A 25,614-nucleotide genomic window follows, 5' to 3' on the forward strand; every position below is an offset into this window, starting at 1 on the left:
GCCGGAGCGTTACCTCAGGGATGTGGAAATACAAAAGACAAGAAAAAGCACAGGCCAAGAAATGGGGGATCACCAAGATATAATGCAAATACACAGCTTTATTAAAGGTACAACATGGAACAAAGGACCATTAAAAACATTTAAAAACACACATAGTGTGTAGGCCGGGTTGGATCCCTTTTTGGATATACTGTGGTGCCCCCATATCTTTGTATTATACCTCAGGGATGTGGGCCACAGGGAAGTCTGAGACTGCCTGTGAGCATGTGAATATCCCGCTGCAGAGGTCCATCGCTGACAGGATCCACCCACCATCAGTGCGCGTCCCGGCATGGAGCCGCCGTGGATGACTGAGTTTGTTCTGCTGCAGGTCGGGTATTGCAGCATGGACGGTGCAGGGATAGAGGGATAAACCTCAATCCATCACCCCTTTGTAAGGCTACGTTCACATTAGCGTTGCGCCGCCGTGCGTCGGCGACGCAACGCGCGACGCGCGCAAAAACGCGCGCGTTTTGCAACGCGTGCGTCGTTTTCCGACGAAAATCGGACGCACAGAAAATGCTACATGTAGCGTTTTCTTGCGTCCGACGCTAGCGTCGGAAACGACGCACGTGGCGAAAAACGCCACCAAAACGACGCACGCGTCCCCTATGTTAAACATAGGGGCGCGTCGCCGCTGCGTCGCCGGCGCAACAGCGACGCACATTGGCGGGACGCCAATGTGAACGTAGCCTTAGGGAGGTGGAGAGGAACCGCCCGTCTCTTTGTGCCATCTGCTTTCACAGAGGTGGGACAGTGGGGGCTGCTCGGACGCCATAGAGAGGGGCCTCTGTACATCCACGGAGTTCAGCCCCCGGGTGGACAGGGCCAGTTGTCCGGCTATAGGCCTGGCTGCAGAAGAGGGTACGTGGAGGCAACACTCCATGTGGTCGCCTGCTGCTGGTGTGGGGAGATCGGTGCCCTTGAAGGAACCGTCGCCCCTAGAATCAGCCCAGGCATGGCTTCCCACGTCGCAGGAGAGGGTACGGAGAGGAGACACTCTCCGTGCTCGCCTGTTGATGGTTCGGGGAGATCGGAATCTTGAAAGGATCCGTCGCCCCATTCGTCCGTGGAAAAAATAAAATCAAAAATGTAAAAGGTAAAAATAAAATAAGAAAGAGTTTTGGGTCTGAATAGCAGACCCGTCCGTGTGCCTCCTGCAGACACTAATCAAGAACTGGTTAGCTGAGAGCCAGCAGGAGGGTGTATACTGCAGGGGAGGAGCTGAGAGCCAGCAGGAGGGTGTATACTGCAGGGGAGGAGCTGAGAGCCAGCAGGAGGGTGTATACTGCAGGGGAGGAGCTGAGAGCCAGCAGGAGGGTGTATACTGCAGGGGAGGAGCTGAGAGCCAGCAGGAGGGTGTATACTGCAGGGGAGGAGCTGAGAGCCAGCAGGAGGGTGTATACTGCAGGGGAGGAGCAGAGAGCCAGCAGGAGGGTGTATACTGCAGGGGAGGAGCTGACAGCCAGCAGGAGGGTGTATACTGCAGGGGAGGAGCAGAGAGCCAGCAGGAGGGTGTATACTGCAGGGGAGGAGCTGACAGCCAGCAGGAGGGTGTATACTGCAGGGGAGGAGCAGAGAGCCAGCAGGAGGGTGTATACTGCAGGGGAGGAGCTGAGAGCCAGCAGGAGGGTGTATACTGCAGGGGAGGAGCTGAGAGCCGGCAGGAGGGTGTATACTGCAGGGGAGGAGCTGAGAGCCAGCAGGAGGGTGTATACTGCAGGGGAGGAGCTGAGAGCCAGCAGGAGGGTGTATACTGCAGGGGAGGAGCAGAGAGCCAGCAGGAGGGTGTATACTGCAGGGGAGGAGCTGAGAGCCAGCAGGAGGTGTATACTGCAGGGGAGGAGCCGAGAGCCAGCAGGAGGGTGTATACTGCAGGGGAGGAGCCGAGAGCCGGCAGGAGGGTGTATACTGCAGGGGAGGAGCCGAGAGCCAGCAGGAGGGTGTATACTGCAGGGGAGGAGCCGAGAGCCGGCAGGAGGGTGTATACTGCAGGGGAGGAGCCGAGAGCCAGCAGGAGGGTGTATACTGCAGGGGAGGAGCCGAGAGCCAGCAGGAGGGTGTATACTGCAGGGGAGGAGCAGAGAGCCAGCAGGAGGGTGTATACTGCAGGGGAGGAGCTGAGAGCCAGCATGAGGTGTATACTGCAGGGGAGGAGCTGAGAGCCAGCAGGAGGGTGTATACTGCAGGGGAGGAGCTGAGAGCCGGCAGGAGGGTGTATACTGCAGGGGAGGAGCCGAGAGCCAGCAGGAGGGTGTATACTGCAGGGGAGGAGCTGAGAGCCGGCAGGAGGGTGTATACTGCAGGGGAGGAGCTGAGAGCCGGCAGGAGGGTGTATACTGCAGGGGAGGAGCTGACAGCCAGCAGGAGGGTGTATACTGCAGGGGAGGAGCTGAGAGCCGGCAGGAGGGTGTATACTGCAGGGGAGGAGCTGAGAGCCAGCAGGAGGGTGTATACTGCAGGGGAGGAGCTGAGAGCCAGCAGGAGGTGTATACTGCAGGGGAGGAGCTGAGAGCCAGCAGGAGGGTGTATACTGCAGGGGAGGAGCTGAGAGCCGGCAGGAGGGTGTATACTGCAGGGGAGGAGCCGAGAGCCAGCAGGAGGGTGTATACTGCAGGGGAGGAGCTGAGAGCCGGCAGGAGGGTGTATACTGCAGGGGAGGAGCTGAGAGCCGGCAGGAGGGTGTATACTGCAGGGGAGGAGCTGAGAGCCAGCAGGAGGTGTATACTGCAGGGGAGGAGCTGAGAGCCAGCAGGAGGGTGTATACTGCAGGGGAGGAGCTGAGAGCCAACAGGAGGGTGTATACTGCAGGGGAGGAGCTAGGAGCCGGCAGGAGGGTGTACACTGCAGGGGAGGAGCTGAGAGCCAGCAGGAGGGAGTATACTGCAGGGGAGGAGCTGAGAGCCAGCAGGAGGGTGTATACTGCAGGGGAGGAGCTGAGAGCCAGCAGGAGGGTGTATACTGCAGGGAAGGAGCTGAGAGCCAACAGGAGGGTGTATACTGCAGGGGAGGAGCTAGGAGCCGGCAGGAGGGTGTATACTGCAGGGGAGGAGCTGAGAGCCAACAGGAGGGTGTATACTGCAGGGGAGGAGCTGAGAGCCAACAGGAGGGTGTATACTGCAGGGGAGGAGCTAGGAGCCGGCAGGAGGGTGTACACTGCAGGGGAGGAGCTGAGAGCCAGCAGGAGGGTGTATACTGCAGGGGAGGAGCTGAGAGCCAGCAGGAGGGTGTACACTGCAGGGGAGGAGCTGAGAGCCAGCAGGAGGGTGTATACTGCAGGGGAGGAGAGAACTTTCTTTGTATCACTTAGTGTCGCCTCCTAGTGGCAGCAGCATACATCCACGGGCTGTGTCCCCCAATGAGGCGAAGGAGAAAATTACAAAGTAATAAAAAAATAAATAAAAAATGATACCCATAAAAACAAATATTTAGGTAAAAAAACAAAACAATACACATATTTGGCATCACCGAGTCAATTAAAACAAGTACCCATACAGCTCCATCAGCGGAAAAACAAAAAAGCTACGGTAAGTTCAGAGAAGAGCGACCAGGATGGTGAGCGGACTGCAAACTATGTCCTACGAGGAACAGTTACAGGATCTGGGAATATTTAGCTTGCAAAAAAGGAGGCTAAGAGACTTAATAGCGGTCTAAAAATATCTGTAGGGCTGTCACAGTGTAGGGAGATCATCATTATGCTCATTTGCACACGGAAACTGAATGGGAGGAGACACATTAGATATTTGACAAACTTTTTGTCAGTGATGGTGGTCAATGAGTGGAACAGGCGGCCATGAGAGGTGGTGAGTTCTCCTTCAATGGAGATCAATGGAGGTTGGACACGATGACCCTGGAGGTCCTGTCCAACTCTAACATGCTAAGCTTATTGTTTTTGCCCATAGAAAGTGATGTTACGTTTGCTGAAAGCAGCGGTCTTTTTCATATCCTGTGTCTTAGCACAGCCGGCCGGACCGCTAAGGACACCAGACAATCACAATACAGACTTAGGACTCATCTCGTGATGTACTGAAGCTTCCGTGGAAAATCTAGAAGCTATGGAAAAACCACAAAAGATGATCCACACTAAGTAGAGTGGACTTCGGTGTGTAGATTTGCTCACGTGGACTGCCCTAAAACCACCTCGTCTCACTCCATGGCTTGATAAGCCTGCTCACCAACTACTCTACATACACAATGCCTCCAGATATCATGTACTTTGGCTGTAGCCACGGGAAGGGAATATATTATTTTTGTCTCAGGCTTACAGGAAAAATGTTCTTGTTCTGAGCTCATGGATTTTGCTGCAAATTTTGTCTTCCCTAAAGAACTCAATCGGCAAAATATTCAACAATGCAACAAAAACGGACATACTGCACCATTAATGTGCCGCTGTAATCCATTGCCGAATTTTCGGCCTGAAAATCCGGACAGAAAATTAGATCGACTTCAGTTCATGAGAATTTACTGTTCAGGTCTCACATGGAGAAAAATATGTGCCCCCTCCAAGTGACACTTCCAGGAGCTTTTCTGACCTACCAATCTACATCCATGGATGGTAATAAGGAGATGGTGCCTCTGCGGATATAATGGCTCCTGCTCTTCAGGGAAGGATTTCTACAAGATTCTGGAATTTTTGCTCCTTCATCCAGAAGAGTACTCGGGAGGTCAGACCGTGATGTTGGGGGAGAGGCCGGGCTCACAATCTCCGGTCTAGTTCATCCCGAAGCTGTTGGATGGGGTGAAGGTCAGGGCTATTTGTGACCGGTCATGTTGTTCCAAACCAACCCTATCTGAATGGACCTTGTGAACTGGGGACAGTCATGGGGAACAGAAAAGGATCTTCTCCAAACTGCCCCAACAAAGCTGAAGCTACAATTGTCCACAAAATCTTGTGCTGAAGATTTCCCAACACTGAAGTGAAGAAGCCTCGGCCGCCCACTGAAAACCAAGGCGATCGCATTATCCTCCTCCACCATCTGTACAGGGGGGTACAATGCAGTCAGGGGGTAACGTCCTCCTGGGATCACCAAACCCAGACTCCTCCATCAGACGCAGAACATGTCTCCTCCAGAATCCAGTGGTGGTGGCTTTACGTCACTCCATCGGACGCTCGGTAAAACGACATGCAACGCAATTTGCAGGCATTCTTAAAGACAAAAAACTGGCACAAAAGTCTTCATAAATCCCGCAAAAATTGTTAGGGGGAAAAAAAAAGCCAACAATAGGTTAAATATTCCCATCTTCTGGCACCTAACTTTACTTAACCTCAAGAAAACGATGAGCCGTCAGCAGGAGGAATTGACTAAACATCTAACATTTCCAGTAGCCAAGAAGCAAGTCATCAAGAACACGAGCAACATGAGACCGGGGTAGTATAAAACAAAACCAACGCATGACATGAAAACGATCAGATAGATGTATTACCCTCTTAGATGGAAGTGACTTCATATACCCCCCAAATACGGTTTCTGGAGCAGAGATCTTGGCCAGCAAGAACGTGCGTGTTTGATCTGATTCATTCTTCCCCAAAGGGCCACAAATAAATTAAGTGCCGAGAACCAAAAAAAAAACCCCACAGAACACAGTAAAGACCCCGGGAAAGACAATGACAAAAAAAAAGCAATAGGTTGTATGAGGATAACGAAATGTCTTTATAAAAAGACAGGATGATCTGAAAGGGGGAGCGCTGGCCCCAGTCCCAAATATAATGAACACCATATGGGCACTGCGCTCGTGGGTGAAGGGGCAAAGAACATAAAGCAGATATTCATCAGATGCTGAAAATATAAACGGGGTGTAAACAGCACTTCTGGTAAAGAAGCACAAAGGAGATCGACAGAGGCAAGATGGGCAGAGCTGGGGGGAGACTCCTTGGGAGTTTTGCAGCTTTATTTCCCCTCCGCGTCTGGCGCCTCAGCCCAGCAGGCGCGATTATGTCATTATAATGCGCACACTGTACCAATGCGCAGAGGAATGGCAGAAGTGAGTATTTTTTTTTTTTTAATGTGGGGCCATAATACTGTATGGAGCACTGTGGGGGCGCATTATACTCTATGGAGCACTATGTGGGCCCATTGTACTGTATGGAGCACTATGTGGGCCCATTATACTATAGGGAGCACTATGTGGGCCCATTATACTATAGGGAGCACTATGTGGGCCCATTATACTATAGGGAGCACTATGTGGGCCCATTATACTATAAGGAGCACTTTGCAGGGCCATTATACTGTATGGAGCACTATGCGGGGCCATTATACTGTATGGAGCACTGTGGGGGTGCATTATACTGTACTAGATGGTGGCCCGATTCTAACGTATCGGGTATTCTAGAATATGTAGGTAGTATATAGCACAGGATACGTACTATATTGCACAGTGATGTAGTATATAACACAACCGACATAGTATATAAGAGAGCTACATAGTATATAACACAGCCACGTAGTATATTGTAGAGGCACGTAGTATATTGCACAGCCACGTAGTATATTGCCCAGTGACGTAGTATATAACAGAGGCACGTAGTATATTGTAGAGGCACGTAGTATATTGCATAGCCACGTAGTATATTGCCCAGTGACGTAGTATATAACAGAGCCACGTAGTCTACTGCACAGCCACGTAGTATATAACAGAGCCACGTAGTATATTGCATAGTCGACGTAGTATATAACACAGAGCACGTAGTATATTGGACAGTCACGTTGTATATTACCCAGCTACATAGTATATAGCACAGAGATGTAGTATATAACAGAGCCCACGCAGTATGTAACACAGCCCACATAGTATATAGGAATGTGAGCACTATATGAGTGGTTAAAAAAGACTTAAAATAAAAAAATAAACATATACTCACCTTCCGAAGGCCCGTTGTAGACCTGGCGCCTGTGTGCGGTGCACGCGGCAGCTTCCAGTCCCAGGGTTGGTATGAGCGCAGGACCTGTGATGACATCGCGGTCACATGACCGTGACATCATGGCAGGTCCTTCTCGCATAGCATCCTTGGCACTGGAACCTGCTGCTTGCACTGCCAAGGACAGCGCACCATATTGGAGGGTGAGAATCAGCTTTTTTTTATTATTATTATTATTATTATTTTTAACATTAGATCTTTTTACTATTGATTCTGCATAGGCAGCATCAATAGTAAAAAGTTGGTCACACAGGGTTAATAGCTGCGTTAATGGAGTGCGTTACACCGCGGTCCATTAACCCTGGGTGAGCGCTCAGCGCTGACTGCAGGGCACTAAAAGACTATGGCCGTTGCTGATTGGTCGTGGCAATGGTCGACTTGGATTTCCATGACAGACAGAGGCCGCGACCAATGAATATCCGTGACAGACAGGCAGACAGAAAGACGGAAGTGACCCTTTGACAATTATATAGTAGATGGAGCAGTATGTGGTCCCATTGCACTGTATGGAACACTATGCGGGGCCATTATAGTGTATGGAGCACTATCTGGGGCCATTATAGTGTATGGAGCACTATCTGGGGCCATTATACTGTATGGAGCACTATCTGGGGCCATTATAGTGTATGGAGCACTATCCGGGGCCATTATAGTGTATGGAGCACTATCCGGGGCCATTATACTGTATGGAGCACTATCCGGGGCCATTATACTGTATGGAGCACTATCCGGGGCCATTATAGTGTATGGAGCACTATCCGGGGCCATTATAGTGTATGGAGCACTATCTGGGGCCATTATAGTGTATGGAGCACTATCTGGGGCCATTATAGTGTATGGAGCACTATCTGGGGCCATTATAGTGTATGGAGCACTATCTGGGGCCATTATAGTGTATGGAGCACTATGTGGAGCCATTATAGTGTATGGAGCACTATGTGGAGCCATTATAGTGTATGGAGCACTATCCGGGGCCATTATAGTGTATGGAGCACTATCTGGAGCCATTATAGTGTATGGAGCACTATCTGGGGCCATTATAGTGTATGGAGCACTATCCGGGGCCATTATAGTGTATGGAGCACTATCCGGGGCCATTATAGTGTATGGAGCACTATGTGGAGCCATTATAGTGTATGGAGCACTATGTGGAGCCATTATAGTGTATGGAGCACTATCTGGAGCCATTATAGTGTATGGAGCACTATCTGGGGCCATTATAGTGTATGGAGCACTATCTGGGGCCATTATACTGTATGGAGCACTATCTGGTGCAATTATACTGTATGGAGCACTATCTGGGGCCATTATAGTGTATGGAGCACTATGTGGAGCCATTATAGTGTATGGAGCACTATCTGGAGCCATTATAGTGTATGGAGCACTATCCGGGGCCATTATAGTGTATGGCGCACTATGTGGAGCCATTATAGTGTATGGAGCACTATCTGGGGCCATTATAGTGTATGGAGCACTATCTGGGGCCATTATACTGTATGGAGCACTATCTGGTGCCATTATAGTGTATGAAGCACTATCTGGGGCCATTATAGTGTATGGAGCACTATCTGGGGCCATTATAGTGAATGGAGCACTATCTGGTGCCATTATACTGTATGGAGAACTATGTGGAGCCATTATACTGTATGGAGCACTATGTGGGGCCATTATAGTGTATGGAGCACTATGTGGAGCCATTATACTGTATGGAGGGCTGTGTGGGGAATACCGTGTTTGGGAGCACTTTTGTTTGCATCATAATTTAGTATCTGTATTAGTAAAGGTTTTTTATCCTTTGTTATATTAGGCCATTACCTTTTTACTGCTCTTACATTCCACATTATATTATTCCAATATTTTATTAAAATATTTATTAATTAAAATATACTTTGTGTTTTTTTGGGACAAAGCTTGTTTAAATAAGAAAAAGTTCATCGTTGTATTTAATAAAGGAAAACTTCCTCAATTGTAGACATTTTTTTAAATAAATATCAAGGTTGGCCGGCGACTTTGTCCGAGCTTTTAATTTTGGCTCTCTATGTATACGAGTTTGACATCCCTGATTTAGTGGATACAAACCACAGGCATAAAGGAAAGGCTGGAGAACATTTTGTGACTTTTTAAAAAGTTGCATTTGATGAAGCAGCTGAAAATATCTGGAAACCTGAAACCCTACCCACAATGATGGACAAAAAAAAAAAAAGTGAAAAAAACAAACAAACAGGCTAAGGCGTATAAAAGGCTTAAAAAAGGTGCAAATTAAAAAAGTAAAGTGCAAATGAAAGATAGGTGAAAAACACCAACAAATATATTAAAAAGAAAAACAGGAGCAAACGCCGTAATGATTTGGGCCTCGGATGTTTCACGCTTTCTTTTTTTGCCCACCATGGTGCCCATTTATACCGCCAGATGTGACTACTCTATTCCCATACAGTTTGTGTATTGTTGCAGATTTGTAAACTTCCGTTACTGATCTGTTGGGGCCAATGATGGGGAACAAGCGTTCTTCCAAAAAGTGGCGTTGCATAACAAACTGCGGCCACTACAGAGTTAATAATTTGGTGGCCCCAGAAGCAGAGCGGGTTCTCCCGGCTACTGCGGTGAAGTGCAGCTCTTGGAGCCACATAAACCATCGCTGCAATACCTAGAACATGAAACGGCTGCCACCGCCATTGTACAAATTAACAGAAGTGCTGTGTGATGTGGAGGCGCGGTCACGGTAATGTACTCCTGATGAACACGCCGTCCGGCTCTCTTGGCTCTAGATGTGAAGCGCGGATCATAGAAGCCATAAAGTTAATGAAATCCAAAGCTCGAGACGGCACAATCCGTAATAAACTCTTTCAAGGTGTACTGGGAACAGGCGCAGATAACGCTGGAGCCGCCGCTCGCTCATTATGCAGGAAACTACTTTCCTTCAGGGTTTCACGTAAAAGCAAAGAAAGCTCTGCTGCAACTTCCAGATAGAAGACACGATCAGATATTCTGTGCACTCTGATGGATGTCAGCGACAAACAGTGCTGGCCATAACAGAGGCTGCAAATGGGGAACTCACCCAGCAGAGGCTGCAAATGGGGAACTCACCCAGCGGAGGCTGCAAATGGGGAACTCACCCAGCAGAGGCTGCAAATGGGGAACTCACCCAGCAGAGGCTGCAAATGGGGAACTCACCCAGCAGAGGCTGCAAATGGGGAACTCACCCAGCAGAGGCTGCAAATGGGGAACTCACCCAGCAGAGGCTGCAAATGAGGAACTCACCCAGCAGAGGCTGCAAATGGGGAACTCACCCAGCAGAGGCTGCAAATGGGGAACTCACACAGCAGAGGCTGCAAATGGGGAACTCACCCAGCAGAGGCTGCAAATGGGGAACTCACCCAGCAGAGGCTGCAAATGGGGAACTCACCCAGCAGAGGCTGCAAATGGGGAACTCACCCAGCAGAGGCTGCAAATGGGGAACTCACCCAGCAGAGGCTGCAAATGGGGAACTCACACAGCAGAGGCTGCAAATGGGGAACTCACCCAGCAGACTCTGCAAATGGGGAACTCACCCAGCAGAGGCTGCAAATGGGGAACTCACCCAGCAGAGGCTGCAAATGGGGAACTCACACAGCAGAGGCTGCAAATGGGGAACTCACCCAGCAGAGGCTGCAAATGGGGAACTCACCCAGCAGAGGCTGCAAATGGGGAACTCACCCAGCAGAGGCTGCAAATGGGGAACTCACACAGCAGAGGCTGCAAATGGGGAACTCACCCAGCAGAGGCTGCAAATGGGGAACTCACCCAGCAGAGGCTGCAAATGGGGAACTCACCCAGCAGAGGCTGCAAATGGGGAACTCACCCAGCAGAGGCTGCAAATGGGGAACTCACACAGCAGAGGCTGCAAATGGGGAACTCACCCAGCAGAGGCTGCAAATGGGGAACTCACCCAGCAGAGGCTGCAAATGGGGAACTCACCCAGCAGAGGCTGCAAATGGGGAACTCACCCAGCAGAGGCTGCAAATGGGGAACTCACCCAGCAGAGGCTGCAAATGGGGAACTCACACAGCAGAGGCTGCAAATGGGGAACTCACACAGCAGAGGCTGCAAATGGGGAACTCACACAGCAGAGGCTGCAAATGGGGAACTCACACAGCAGAGGCTGCAAATGGGGAACTCACACAGCAGAGGCTGCAAATGGGGAACTCACACAGAAGAGGCTGCAAATGGGGAACTCACACAGCAGAGGCTGCAAATGGAGAACTCATAGGGAACCGTCCACAGATTTCTCAGGACCGGACACAGACTGTCCACTGAGGAGTCACGGGATGCAAGATCCGAGAGGCCAGTAGAGAGGGACAGAGGAAAGGCCTTACACAGGGCATATTCACAGATATGCAGAATAGTGAGTGCAGCTCTTTGGTATAATACAGGATGTAGCTCAGGATCAGTAATGTAATGTATGTACACAGTGACTGCACCAGCAGAATAGTGAGTGCAGCTCTGGAGTATAATACAGGTTGTAACTCAGGATCAGTAATGTAATGTATGTACACAGTGACTGCACCAGCAGAATAGTGAGTGCAGCTCTGGGGTATAATACAGGATATAACTCAGGATCAGTAATATAATGTATGTACACAGTGACTGCACCAGCAGAATAGTGAGTGCAGCTCTGGGGTATAATACAGGATGTAACTCAGGATCAGTAATGTAATGTATGTATACAGTGACTGCACAAGCAGAATAGTGAGTACAGCTCTGGGGTATAATACAGGATATAACTCAGGATCAGTAATGTAATGTATGTACACAGTGACTGCACCAGCAGAATAGTGAGTGCAGCTCTGGAGTATAATACAGGATCAGTAATGTAATGTATGTAAACAGTGACTGCACCAGCAGAATAGTGAGTGGAGTAGTTAAAAAAACGGGACCCCCATTAAAAGCTAATAGCTTGTCAGCAGCCGTGGCCAGTGGACGGATCTGTGAGACCCCTTCTGTATCAGGCGTGTTTGAGTATCTATTCCTCAGTAATTTTCAGGGGACCACACAAACAGAAACCATATGACACAATGTTTCTGTGGTAATTGGATCACGCACGGCTCCCTGGCATCTGAAAAGCACTTAGATGAAGTAACGCCAACCCCACAGAGGTGTAAGAGGGGCCAAGTGCAGCCCCCGAGTCTATGGATCACACAGTGTACCCATCAGCGCTCGGTGACCGCCGCGCCACCGGGGAACGGTCATGCAGATCTGGTCTTTGTACCGAGCATTCTCCCGGACTTGTGTAGGATCTGCAGCGGAGATCGGAGGGAGCAGAGCTGCGGCCATTATCAGAAGCGTTCGCTCACGGGAGGCGCCGCTCGCTGCCAAGGGGAATGTACGGAAAATCCCGGTGACTACTCGGCACTTGTCAAAAGGGCGATCATGACACGTTCTGGTCAGTGCTGTAAAGTGAAGGAACAGGGAGAGATGAGACGGAGCCTTGTGTTGGCAGTGCCCACCCGAGGAGGACAAGCTGGGCTTCGTCATAGTTGGTGCTTAAAGGGGTATTACATAGACATCACCGATCAGTGTAGCGCTCATGTGCATGGGGCAGTCGGGAGAAACAGTCATCTGCATCTGAACGTGAACGGGGAGCTACCGATGGTGGTCGTTCTACCCCCACTGCTCCGCTGCGGTGCTCAGCCGGTCCCATAGACAATGAGTGGAGAGGAGATTGAGCATTGTGCACTGCGCTATGGCCTGCTGCTGGGACAACTGGGATCCTCGCGGCATCCACTGTCCTGCTTAAAGGGATTGTTGAGTTACAGGAGAGATCAATATCTGTATGGGATGGGTGGGAGTCCAACATCCGGAGCTATTAACAGCCGATTGGTGTCGGACCCCCACAGACCTCCTGCAGACAGGTCATCATACGGTGTGAGCAGACAAGCCCTTACTTCCCAGCGATGTGCACGGTCCGGAGCCGTGCTATGTATTTCACCAGGCGGTACGCACCTTCTTCAGACTCGGGCGCTCCACTGTTTCGCCTTTGCTCTCCTTCCCTCTCAGGACGTCAATAAAGTCTCTCTTGGTTACAGACATCATCAGTTTACTCTTCTTCCTCTCCGAAGGGCCGGCTTCTTTTACCTTCTCTTTCACGTTACTCTGATGGGTTTTTACAGCGTTGAATAACTGTACGACACCTCTGTGGGGACAGAACAGGAAAATAGTCAATGGAAGAGGCCAGAAAGGTCTGGGGGCAGAAGAACCCTTTAATTAAATATAATTGGGGCACAAGATCAGGGAGCTGCAGTCCTCCGAGAGGGGCTGCGAAACGGGGCCTGCCGAGAGGGGCTGCGTAATGGGGCCGCTGAGAGGGGCTGCGAAACGGGCTGCCGAGAGGGGCTGCAAAACGGGGCCGCCGAGAGGGGCTGCAAAACGGGCCCGCCGAGAGGGGCTGCAAAACGGGCCGCCGAGAGGGGCTGCAAAACGGGCCGCCGAAAGGGGCTGCAAAACGGGGCCGCCGAAAGGGGCTGCAAAACGGGCCGCCGAGAGGGGCTGCAAAACGGGGCCGCCGAGAGGGGCTGCAAAACGGGGCCGCCGAGAGGGGCTGCAAAACGGGGCCGCCGAGAGGGGCTGCAAAACGGGGCCGCCGAGAGGGGCTGCAAAACGGGGCCGCCGAGAGGGGCTGCAAAACGGGGCCGCCGAGAGGGGCTGCAAAACGGGGCCGCCGAGAGGGGCTGCAAAACGGGGCCGCCGAGAGGGGCTGCAAAACGGGGCCGCCGAGAGGGGCTGCAAAACGGGCCGCCGAGAGGGGCTGCAAAACGGGGCCGCCGAAAGGGGATGTGAAACGGGGCCGCAGAGTAGGGCTGCGAAACGAGGCCGCAGAGTAGGGCTGCGAAACGAGGCTGCAGAGTAGAGGTGCGAAACGGGGCCGTTGAGTAAGGCTGCGAAACGGGGCCGCCGAGAGGGGCTGCGAAACGGGCCGTCGAGTCACACACACACACGAGAGCCTGCTGTGACTACTGGGGAACCTGCGAACTTTTACACCTGGCTCAGATATTTCTAGACACGACAGATACATAGAAATGAGCACATTTTATCTTTTCCTATTAGACCCTTTGTTCGGTGTCTTCTCCATAAATCTTTCGGCTCCTCTGTGGCGAATGTGAAAAAAAAAGAAAACTCTTATTGGATCCAGATTGTGCTTCATGTATAAACCTTCATTATTAGTTTGGGGGAAAAAAACGAATCTGTAATGGAAGTAAAGCGCTGGCGCTCGGTTACCGTGTGGCGATCCTCTGCAGGCTGCGCTCGGCTTCCCGATCTTTCACCACGTCCGTCTTGACTCGGCACATCATCTCCCACTGACGCTTTTTATCAATCTGCGATACAAAAGTGAAGGTGAGAGAAGGAAGGGGGCAACGCAGGAGACGACTGAACTGGCCGACAATGAGGGGGCAGCGCTGCGATCTCTCCTCCCGTTCGTTACGAGGAACCACAAACGACAAACATCAGGTGTCCGAATGAAAAAAAAAAGGAAAATATTCAGAACTTCCCTGTACTAAGGAATATTTCGATTCCTAGTGCCTGTGACTTGCCATACTCTTTCTTTTGACCAGGGAGATTTCTCTTGGACATTCTGCCTGCACTATAGGTGCTGGAACTTCCCTGTTTCTTATTAAGTATTTCTCCTGCCATTGTCCAATCACTATTTTTTGTCCTGATCTCATGGCGCACGCCTCTATGCCATGAAGTTTGACAAATGGCGTAAAACGATGGAGAAAAAAAAATGTGATTCCACCATTATCATTTTGGTTTAGTTTTCACTTTAGTTTTATATATTTCAGTTACTTTTTATGTTGATGGAGCTGGGTGAAGACTTTTTTTTTTTTGCTTGTCATTATTGCCACCATTTCGAGGGCATATGCGGCTTCTTATTGCATTTTTGGGGCTAAATGTGGCCACCGAAAGAACGTTAATTCTGGCATGTCAAATTTTTTTTGTTATGCTTTACAGTGTTTATTATAAGGGTTAAATAACTTTCTTATGTTGATAGATTAGTCTTTAAGAGACGCACAACACCTAATACGTTTTTTTTTATTATACATTTTATTCAATTAGGAAAAGTTGGGTGATTTAATCCGTTAACATTATTAATCATTTAACGTTTTAATAATAATATAAAATAATAGTTTTATAATAAATTTAATTGATTACATTTTTATTTTATTTTATTAAACTTCCACTCACTTTTCTACCTAGGGGGCGATGGTATACAGTAAAAATATTGATCTCATAAAACGACGAGCCACAGGCCGGGATCAGAGTGACGCCGACTGATTGCACCAGGCAAAAGCTGCAGCCAGAATTGACTATGGCATTTAAAGGAGCCGTGCACAACTACGACAAGCCCTTCTCAATCAACTGTTTTCACCAAGTAAAATAATGACACAACCTACACTCGCCTCCGATGCCATCCCAGCGGGTGTCAGCAGTGACATAATGCTCTGCGAGCCTTGGGAGGCTCAATGCAGGCAGCACCGGAGTGGCGCATAGATGTATTACAAGGGAAAACAGTGATGGGGAAGACGTTGCCTGAGTAGTGGGCTACCTCTATAAAAGTTAAAACAGCGATCAGAAATTGCCCCAATCAATGTTAATAGCAAATACTGACTGTAAACCAGAGTTGGGCGCGGGCTCAACTACCGAGTCTGCTCCATACATCTATACAGGATCTATTATTACATCCTATACTGGGAGAGGGTTAAAGGGGTCGTCCACAACTCAGACAACTCCTATAAGCCCCAAAATAACATCCCCTGTCACCTTCTGCACCGCTGCACAGTTCCAGTGTGGATGGCGCCAGGTGTCTGGAGACATTATGCCACGTGAGCCCTGGGGCCAATTAACATAGTAACATAGTTAGTAAGGCCGAAAAAAGACATTTGTCCATCCAGTTCAGCCTATATTCCATCATAATAAATCCCCAGATCTACGTCCTTCTACAGAACCTAATAATTGTATGATACAATATTGTTCTGCTCCAGGAAGACATCCAGGCCTCTCTTGAACCCCTCGACTGAGTTCGCCATCACCACCTCCTCAGGCAAGCAATTCCAGATTCTCACTGCCCTAACAGTAAAGAATCCTCTTCTATGTTGGTGGAAAAACCTTCTCTCCTCCAGACTCAAAGAATGCCCCCTTGTGCCCGTCACCTTCCTTGGTATAAACAGATCCTCAGCGAGATATTTGTATTGTCCCCTTATATACTTATACATGGTTATTAGATCGCCCCTCAGTCGTCTTTTTTCTAGCGGCCACTTCCTTCAGACGAACCTTGGACGTCCAGCGGAGGTATGAGAACTGCAGCCCATTAGTGACTGCCGATTGGCTGCAGTGGTCACGTGGCATCATATCCCGCGATCCTCAGGAGACCAGGTGCCGACATTGCTGGTACGAGAGGTTTATCTTACCAGAGAGAATATAGCATTTAAGAAGGGGGTTGCCCCAAGTAGTGGACAACCCCTTTAAGGGATTTCCCCGAAGGAATAACTATAAAGTCTTTATATCCGCTTCTGTGAGGCGCCAAAAGAAAGGTTAAAAATCTGTTCACTATTTTAGTTATTTCTCCAGTCCTAGAAAAGCAAGTGACAACCAACATGTCCAGACGAATGTTCCCGCCAGCGCCATCCACCTTTCCCAGGTTTCTGAATGGTAAATCAGTCATTACCCCCGGATATGAGAACGCGGGGTGTGACTGCACAATTGGGAACACTGCATGGTCCGGGACAGTGGGACGACCCTGGCAGCCCGGATCTATGTATTACTTGGCCATTTCTAGGAGTCGCCATGTAATACCACATTTGGCCTGCAGTGGCCGCTGCTGGCTGTGATTTCTCGCTCTGCGCCGATCAGATGATTTCCCTACTGTAATACAGATGCTGAAAAATAAGGAAAACTAAAAACTTCACCGAACTGATGGAAGAGGGGAACTCAGGGGCTTCTAGTCTACTGGTCTCACCTCCCCCCCACAGGGGGCAGCCACATCTCCCGCTCGTTACTCACCTGCTCCTTTTTCTCCAGCCACTCCTGTGGTCTCACCTCCCCCCCCCCCCCACAGGGGGCAGCCACATCTCCCGCTCATTACTCACCTGCTCCTTTTTCTCCAGCCACTCCTGTGGTCTCACCTCCCCCCCAGAGGGGGCAGCCACACATCCCGCTCGTTACTCACCTGCTCCTTTTTCTCCAGCCACTCCTGTGGTCTCACCTCCCCCCACAGGGGGCAGCCACATCTCCCGCTCGTTACTCACCTGCTCCTTTTTCTCCAGCCACTCCTGTGGTCTCACCTCCCCCCACAGGGGGCAGCCACATCTCCCGCTCGTTACTCACCTGCTCCTTTTTCTCCAGCCACTCCTGTGGTCTCACCTCCCCCCACAGGGGGCAGCCACACCTCCCGCTCGTTACTCACCTGCTCCTTTTTCTCCAGCCACTCCTGTGGTCTCACCTCCCCCCCCCCCCCACAGGGGGCAGCCACATCTCCCGCTCATTACTCACCTGCTCCTTTTTCTCCAGCCACTCCTGTGGTCTCACCTCCCCCCCAGAGGGGGCAGCCACACATCCCGCTCGTTACTCACCTGCTCCTTTTTCTCCAGCCACTCCTGTGGTCTCACCTCCCCCCACAGGGGGCAGCCACATCTCCCGCTCGTTACTCACCTGCTCCTTTTTCTCCAGCCACTCCTGTGGTCTCACCTCCCCCCACAGGGGGCAGCCACATCTCCCGCTCGTTACTCACCTGCTCCTTTTTCTCCAGCCACTCCTGTGGTCTCACCTCCCCCCACAGGGGGCAGCCACACCTCCCGCTCGTTACTCACCTGCTCCTTTTTCTCCAGCCACTCCTGTGGTCTCACCTCCCCCCCCCCCACAGGGGGCAGCCACATCTCCCGCTCGTTACTCACCTGCTCCTTTTTCTCCAGCCACTCCTGTGGTCTCACCTCCCCCCACAGGGGGCAGCCACACCTCCCGCTCGTTACTCACCTGCTCCTTTTTCTCCAGCCACTCCTGTGGTCTCACCTCCCCCCCCCCCAGAGGGGGCAGCCACATCTCCCGCTCGTTACTCACCTGCTCCTTTTTCTCCAGCCACTCCTGTGGTCTCACCTCCCCCCCCCCCAGAGGGGGCAGCCACATCTCCCGCTCGTTACTCACCTGCTCCTTTTTCTCCAGCCACTCCTGTGGTCTCACCTCCCCCCAGAGGGGGCAGCCACACCTCCCGCTCGTTACTCACCTGCTCCTTTTTCTCCAGCCACTCCTGTGGTCTCACCTCCCCCCACAGGGGGCAGCCACATCTCCCGCTCGTTACTCACCTGCTCCTTTTTCTCCAGCCACTCCTGTGGTCTCACCTCCCCCCACAGGGGGCAGCCACACCTCCCGCTCGTTACTCACCTGCTCCTTTTTCTCCAGCCACTCCTGTGGTCTCACCTCCCCCCCCCCACAGGGGGCAGCCACATCTCCCGCTCGTTACTCACCTGCTCCTTTTTCTCCAGCCACTCCTGTGGTCTCACCTCCCCCCAGAGGGGGCAGCCACACCTCCCGCTCGTTACTCACCTGCTCCTTTTTCTCCAGCCACTCCTGTGGTCTCACCTCCCCCCACAGGGGGCAGCCACATCTCCCGCTCGTTACTCACCTGCTCCTTTTTCTCCAGCCACTCCTGTGGTCTCACCTCCCCCCACAGGGGGCAGCCACACCTCCCGCTCGTTACTCACCTGCTCCTTTTTCTCCAGCCACTCCTGTGGTCTCACCTCCCCCCCCCCCACAGGGGGCAGCCACATCTCCCGCTCGTTACTCACCTGCTCCTTTTTCTCCAGCCACTCCTGTGGTCTCACCTCCCCCCAGAGGGGGCAGCCACATCTCCCGCTCGTTACTCACCTGCTCCTTTTTCTCCAGCCACTCCTGTGGTCTCACCTCCCCCCCCCCCACAGGGGGCAGCCACATCTCCCGCTCGTTACTCACCTGCTCCTTTTTCTCCAGCCACTCCTGTGGTCTCACCTCCCCCCACAGGGGGCAGCCACATCTCCCGCTCGTTACTCACCAGCTCCTTTTTCTCCAGCCACTCCTGCTTCTCTTTTTCCTTCTCCTTTTTCAGCTTCTTGCTCTTCACCAGGATGGTGCTGGCCTTATCCGAGGGGACTTTCTTGTTGAGGATTTTGGCCATTGCGTCCGCCCAGCCTTTATTAGGGTCGTCGGACTCCGCCTGGTCTTCGGATTCATGGTCGGACGCATCGCACTCCTCTCCTCCATCGGAAGGAAAACTGCCATCTCCAAAATCGGAGTCCTCGGAACCTGAAAGGACATTTCATAGTAATAGATAAATGGAGATTTTAGGGGTAGAGATACAAATGTACTGTAGCAGAGGATGCTGGGAGCTTTGCTTCCGCCATAGAAGTGCTATAAGTCAGCAATGGAGCAACAGTGACCTCTGGTGGACGCTCGGAACCATGCAGCATCACGTTGATACATTGTATCAATCTATTAGAACAGGGAAGAAGAGAAGTGTGCGGACGCTACTTATGTATCACTGGTCAAACTGGAAAACTTTCTGGGCTGTGAGAAGAACCCGGCCTCAAAGTAGAGACAAGAACCAAGCAAATGCAGACATTAGGTACGCAAAATGGCGCCCCGGCTCACCGACGGATGATACCGATAAATTAGTATAGCAATTAGCAGGATTTATCCGGGTCACTTGGGCATTAAACTATTTGCCTGCTGTTGGTGCCTCCAATAGGGGGCGCCCTCTGTAATCTGTACAATATCCATTACTAGTTACATTATCTGGATCTTCCCGTTTAGATTGAGTTTATTTTTCTAATTTCTATTTTTTTTTGGGGGGGGAGGTGGGGGGATTTTTTTTTTTAAATAATATAATAAAAGTTAAATTGTAATAGGTATTTATTTTGGCTTTTTTTTGCCCAGAAGATTTAGCCCAATTCAAAGTTGTCAAAAAAATGTATTGAAAAGATTGTGTGACGTTATATAATTATTAAAAATAGCAAAAAATAAATAAATAAAAATTAAATTTGAGTCAAATTCAAACGATGAGCGCCCTTTGGATTTAGTTGAGCAGCGGAAAAAATAAATAAAAGACGGAAAAATGAAGCAAATATCGAACCTGCATCTTCCAGTGATCACTAGAACAGGGGAGCCTCATCCGCCCCTCTAGTGACAGGGACTAGTTGTGCAGGGCAGACACTGAGCACACGTGTAACCCTTTCCATTCAGGATTATCAGGGATCATTATTAGTGATCAGAGAACGTGCTGGGATAAGGTGTTATCTCAGCATGCTCGGGTGCTAACCGAATGACTCGTATAATATGCTCAAGTCACCGCGTCTGCATGTCTCATGTCTGTTAGACAACAGCAAACAGATAATTCCTGCATGTGTTGCGGCTGTCGATCAACTGCGGGGACTAAAACGTGTTTTTTCGAGCACGCTGAAGACCCTCGGTTAGCACCCGAGCATGCTCAGATAACACCTTATCCCAGCACGTTCGCTCATCACTAATCTCGAGCCATGGCAACTTGATGAACACTCTAGGAAGATCGATGTTGCGGAAGCCTAGATCGGTCCAACAGGGTCTCACAGCAGTTTCCACATCCCCCATAAGCTCAGATGAAGCTCTCCATGCCCATGCTGCAGTCATCACCAGAAGATGTAATGGCCGCAGCCATCCTGGTGCGAACACAGCTGAAAAATAAGAGCAGGCTGACTGCAGTCTCATCTACTGCAGGAACAGCTGCTGCTCAGTAAGCTGGAAGCTATGGTGGGGGCGTGTTCTTCTCTCCTGTGACTGTTGCTGCCTGCTTATGATTGGTCAGCATCCTACAGGGAGAAGAAGGACACGCCCCCAATGAAAACGGTCTTAGGCTGTGTTCACACATTGCGTTTTTTTCACGGTTTTTCCCGATAAAAATGCTATAAAACCGCAAAAAAAAAAACGCATACAATAAGCATCCCATCATTTAGAATGAATTCCGCATGTTTTGTGCACATGATGCGTTTTTTTCTGCAAAAAAAACGCATACCGCACAAAATCCGGACATGCTCTATCTTTTTGCATTTTTTGTGCGGATTTCCCACTCCAAAATGCATTGGGAAGTGTCCGGAAAAAACCGCGGCAAAAATGCGTCAAAACCGCGGCAAAAACGCATGCGGTTTTCTTGCAGAAAATGTCCGGAATTCTCAGGAATTTTCGGCAAGAAATCCTGAACATGTGCACATAGCCTTAAGGTGACCTGAAAATTGGGCTCAAAGGACTCTCCCCCACAGCCAGTGCCCGCTTCCTGCGTCTACCTGGTACTTGGTATGAGGAAAAGCAGCGGAATTAGGGGCCGGTGCCCCCTCTGACACCCAGTGGCCTTCCCACAATATGATTATACAGTGCAAACGGCAGGGTCGTCACAGACCCCGGAGTTAGAAGGGGCCCTCACCCAGTCCCCCTCCAGTCATGTGACCGCTGCAGACAATCACTACATGGACATTTGGAGTGTGTGTATATATATGTCACGATATGGTATGAAATATCATAAGTAGTTCTCTTGCTCAAGGCTGTGGGCTAACAAGCCCCCCTTCCCTTTCATTCAGCCAAGAGCTGCTGTGCCCCTGCACTGGGGGAAGTTTTATGGCCGAGAGGAATTTACGGCCAGGGTAGAATCTCGCTCCAGCTAGAACAGGAAAATGGCTCCAAAAATCCATGAAAGATTCTTTGTTTAGTTTTTGTTAGATATTAGGCAAACGATTTAAGCTAGAAATACGAAAATATATATTCGTAGTCCCACTCGGTGTAGCTACACATCTCATGACACTCGGGTTTCTAACTCCATCTGGTAAAGAAGTAGGGTTTTCTCTGTAAATATGTATCCCAGATAGGACATATTTGATCTCATTAGAATGCTCACGTTAATCTGAGATAAATGATGAGCTTTTTATGACTCTGTCATGTTTTGTAGTGAAGTTATAGAAATTAGAGAGAATAGTTTAAAGTTTAGGCAGAATGTAGAGAGAGGAGGGTCTGGATAAGCCAGCCTTTCTGTGATGTCACAGCCTTAATGTTTTAAGTGTCTGGCAGGCTCTGAGGAGTCACTTTTTGCTGATTTCTCCTTCTGGACTGCTTTGTCCTATTGTCCTGGAAGAGCTGGTACATCCCATGGACTGGGATGTATGGAAACTGCACTAGCCGGGTTGCTTGTCATGCTTTAAACATGTAAGTGTTGCTTTTCTCATTTATTCCCTTTATGTTATAATTACCCATGTACATATTTGCAATTGTCTCATTTATAACCTCTTTATAAACTATTTTTGATAAAGCATTGCCTAATTATTTTTAATGGGATATACTATTATATATTAGTTCGTTCTCCTGCTCTAAACCGTACCCTAAGTCTCTTGAAAGGAAAATACGCTACTGTTACTGTTGTGTTGGGTTAGCTTCGGACCCGTTTCATCGAAGCTGGTGGCAGCGAAAGTGTGCTGACGGTTGGATTCTGCTGAAGCAACTGCGGGTTTGATAATTATTGTTCCTGCCTGTGTGGGAGTAGTTATCGCGTCGCTGCAGCGTGCCCAATAGCCAGTTCATAGCAGGCAGCCTTTCTGGCGACTAATTACCCAGGGTGCAGTACCTAATCTGACCTGAGAGTAAGGGGGCGCCAGAGAGCTGCAAGTGTTAAGTGGAACTGTAAGCGGGATATACATAAATCCCTGCAGTTCGTGGTATATAGAAAAGCAGTGGGATACCTAGAATAAGCCCCTGCTGTAAACTAAGAGGTCAATAGCCTTGTGTGTGGTTTTTCATCACATTGTTAGCAGTGGAGGGATAACTAAGATAAGCCCCCCTGCACATGTGATAGCCGTCTGTTGGCCTAAAGTCACCCTGATCCGTGACGTAGGGGTGACGGTCACGGTGTGAATCCTGACCCAGTGGTGACAGCGGTCAGGGGAATCGTGACAATTGGTGGCAAGGCGGTGGGATATCTTAGAGCATTAGTGATTTGGTTTGAGTAATCATTCCTCTCACTAAAAACTTGCAGAAAGTTCTTGCGAGGACTCTGCGCAAATAAGTTTGGAGAACGAACTCAGTGCTTTTTAGTTGTGAGACAATTGCGTACTGGTAATTATCCCCTCCCTTTCTCTTCGTTTTTCTATCCTATCTTTTATTTGGCAACCATGGTTGTGCTGGGAGAAACCTTCTATGAGCAGCAGACCAGAGACACCCTTGTTGCCTTATGCAAGACACAGCACATTGACTTTGCAAGCAAAAACAAAGCCCAACTGGTCGCAGATCTGGTGCAATGGGAAGCCGCTCGAGACCAATCTCAGAGCTCAGAGGCCGCAGAAGCCAGCACCAGCGAACATGGTGCTGCAGCAGAGGTCCAACCACTGAATGCTGGCCCTGTTAGTAATCCGGGCGAATTGGACCCCCACCTGCAGGCGGCCTTGAAAGAATTCCCCATTGACGACCATGAGGGACGTCGGCAGCTGATTCAGCAATACCGGCAGGAGGCCCAGGCAGCCGAGAGAGAGGCCCGAGCTGAGAGAGAGGCCCAGCGAGCCGAGCGGCAAGCTGAGCGGGAGTACCAGCTGCAGATGGCCCGGCTGCAAATGCAGGGGTCGTCCCAGTCCAGCCGTGAGCACAGCAGCGCTCAGATACCTAAGCCCCGACCCGATCACTTTCCTGTTATGGAGAAGGACGGGGACTTGGACACTTTTCTGCGGGCCTTTGAGAAAGCCTGCAGACAGTACCGGCTGCCTACAGATGAATGGGCCCGATACCTGACACCAGGGCTGAAAGGTAAAGCTCTGGAGGCGTTTGCTGCCCTCCCTCAAGAACAAGATGGAGACTATGAGGCCATCAAGCAGGCTCTGATAGCCAAGTACCAGCTTACACCCGAGGTGTACCGTAGAAAGTTCCGGACCCTCCAACGTGGCCCACACGACAGTTACAGTGATGTGGTGCATGGACTGGGGACCCACTTTGACCAGTGGACCCAAGGACTGTCAGTGACCACCTTTGCACAGCTGCGAGACCTGATGATCAAAGACCAGTTTTTTCATCTTTGCCCAGCTGAGGTGCGACAGTTCGTGATGGACAGAGAACCCAAAGACGTGACGAAAGCAGCGCAGATTGCCGATGCCTATGAGGCCAACCGTAGATCGGAAGTGCGGAAGCCAGTCACCACCAGCTGGAGAGGGGGTAAGCCTGCAACCAACGCCAGTACCCCTGCCAGCCAGCACACCCGAGGTCCTGGCCCTGTGGCCAACAGCACCAGACCTACCACCGAACCTCGCACGTGTCACACCTGCAAGCGGCCTGGGCATATCAGTACCTTCTGTCCAGACAGGCCGAAGAACCCCCCAGCCAAGGCCCCAGGGCCTAATGCAGCAGTTCTTTTGGTGGGTGGTGTGGTTGGGAGGGTGTGTGACAACGTACAGCACGTCACTGTGGGAGGCCATGTTGCTACAGGCCTCAAGGACACCGGGGCTGAACGAACCCTCATCCGACCCGAACTGGCGGCCCCTGAAGAAATCATTCCGGGGAAAACCCTAACTGTCACTGGGATTGGGGGCATTAGCTGTCCCTTACCGATGGCCCGGGTTTTTATTGATTGGGGTGCTGGGAGCGGGGTGAAGGAAGTGGGGCTGTCGGATAATCTGCCCACTGATGTTTTGTTGGGAACTGATTTGGGGAGGATGTTTGCATACTACGTCCCTGACACCCCTCCCCAATCTACTAATAAGGGTAACGTTAACCCTGATGATGATGATGATGATGGGAAATTGCATGTGTTACCTGACCATGCTTTATCTTGTAATGATGCATCTAATAACCATTTTTTCCCTAGGATTGATGGTGAAAATGTTGTACCTGTGCCAGCAGAACCTGATAATGATTTTTCTGTGAAGGTTAATGTGTCCATAGGTACAGGTGTGCCCAGCCACGTCGCTCTGCGGAGTGAGACGGCTGAGGAACCCCTAACAGGGGCAAGTGTCGGTGCTACAGGAAATGGGGAGATGCATGGGAACCGTGAGGAAGGTGACGCCATGAAAGTGACCAGTGCCACCGAGGAAGGTAACTGGCCCATAAGTAGCACAGCCCCTGGAGTGTTGGGGGTGGATGGGGAGGTAGAGCCCATAGCAGCGCCGGCTGATGGGCCTGTAGAAACCCCCGGGGAGACAGCCTATGTAGCTGCTGTCACCCGCAGTCAGAGTGCCCGGAACGCAGATAACTGTCTGCCTTCCGGACCCTCCTCAGTCATCACTGTGACTGAACCAGAGGTGGACCCAGAGCAGGTCCAAGAGGGTTCCCGTGGGGAAGGGACCCTGACGTCGCTTTTGGCTTCCCCTAGCCAGGAGTTTCAGGCCGCTCTGCACACAGATGCGAGCCTAGAGAGTTTGAGACAACTCGCCGAGACGCCCACCTCCGTGACTGATAAGGAGAGGGTGTTCTGGGAACAAGGAAGGTTATACCGGGAGACAGTACCCGGAGAATCACAAAAGGAGTGGTTGAGGGAAAGACAGCTGGTCGTCCCGCAGCAATTCCGGGGTGAGTTGTTGCGGATTGCCCATGAGATCCCGCTAGCTGGACACTTGGGGATCAGCAAAACTAAGGCCCGGCTGTCTCAACACTTCTATTGGCCTAAG

General features: G+C 50.7%; 1 protein-coding gene across 1 annotated transcript in view; it reads right to left on the minus strand.

Moving 5' to 3' along the window:
- Positions 1–25,614, minus strand: part of RRP15 (ribosomal RNA processing 15 homolog) — a 46,720-nt gene that overhangs the window by 10,305 nt on the left and 10,801 nt on the right. The window contains exons 2-4 of the mRNA XM_069768486.1: positions 19,011–19,261; positions 14,210–14,307; positions 12,938–13,127 (exon numbers count right to left, since the gene is read on the minus strand). Coding sequence (XP_069624587.1) covers positions 12,938–13,127; positions 14,210–14,307; positions 19,011–19,261 — 539 coding nt within the window. The remainder of the gene's footprint in view (positions 1–12,937; positions 13,128–14,209; positions 14,308–19,010; positions 19,262–25,614) is intronic.

Source organism: Ranitomeya imitator, chromosome 5 (assembly GCF_032444005.1).
Source record: "Ranitomeya imitator isolate aRanImi1 chromosome 5, aRanImi1.pri, whole genome shotgun sequence".
NCBI lineage: Eukaryota > Metazoa > Chordata > Amphibia > Anura > Dendrobatidae > Ranitomeya > Ranitomeya imitator.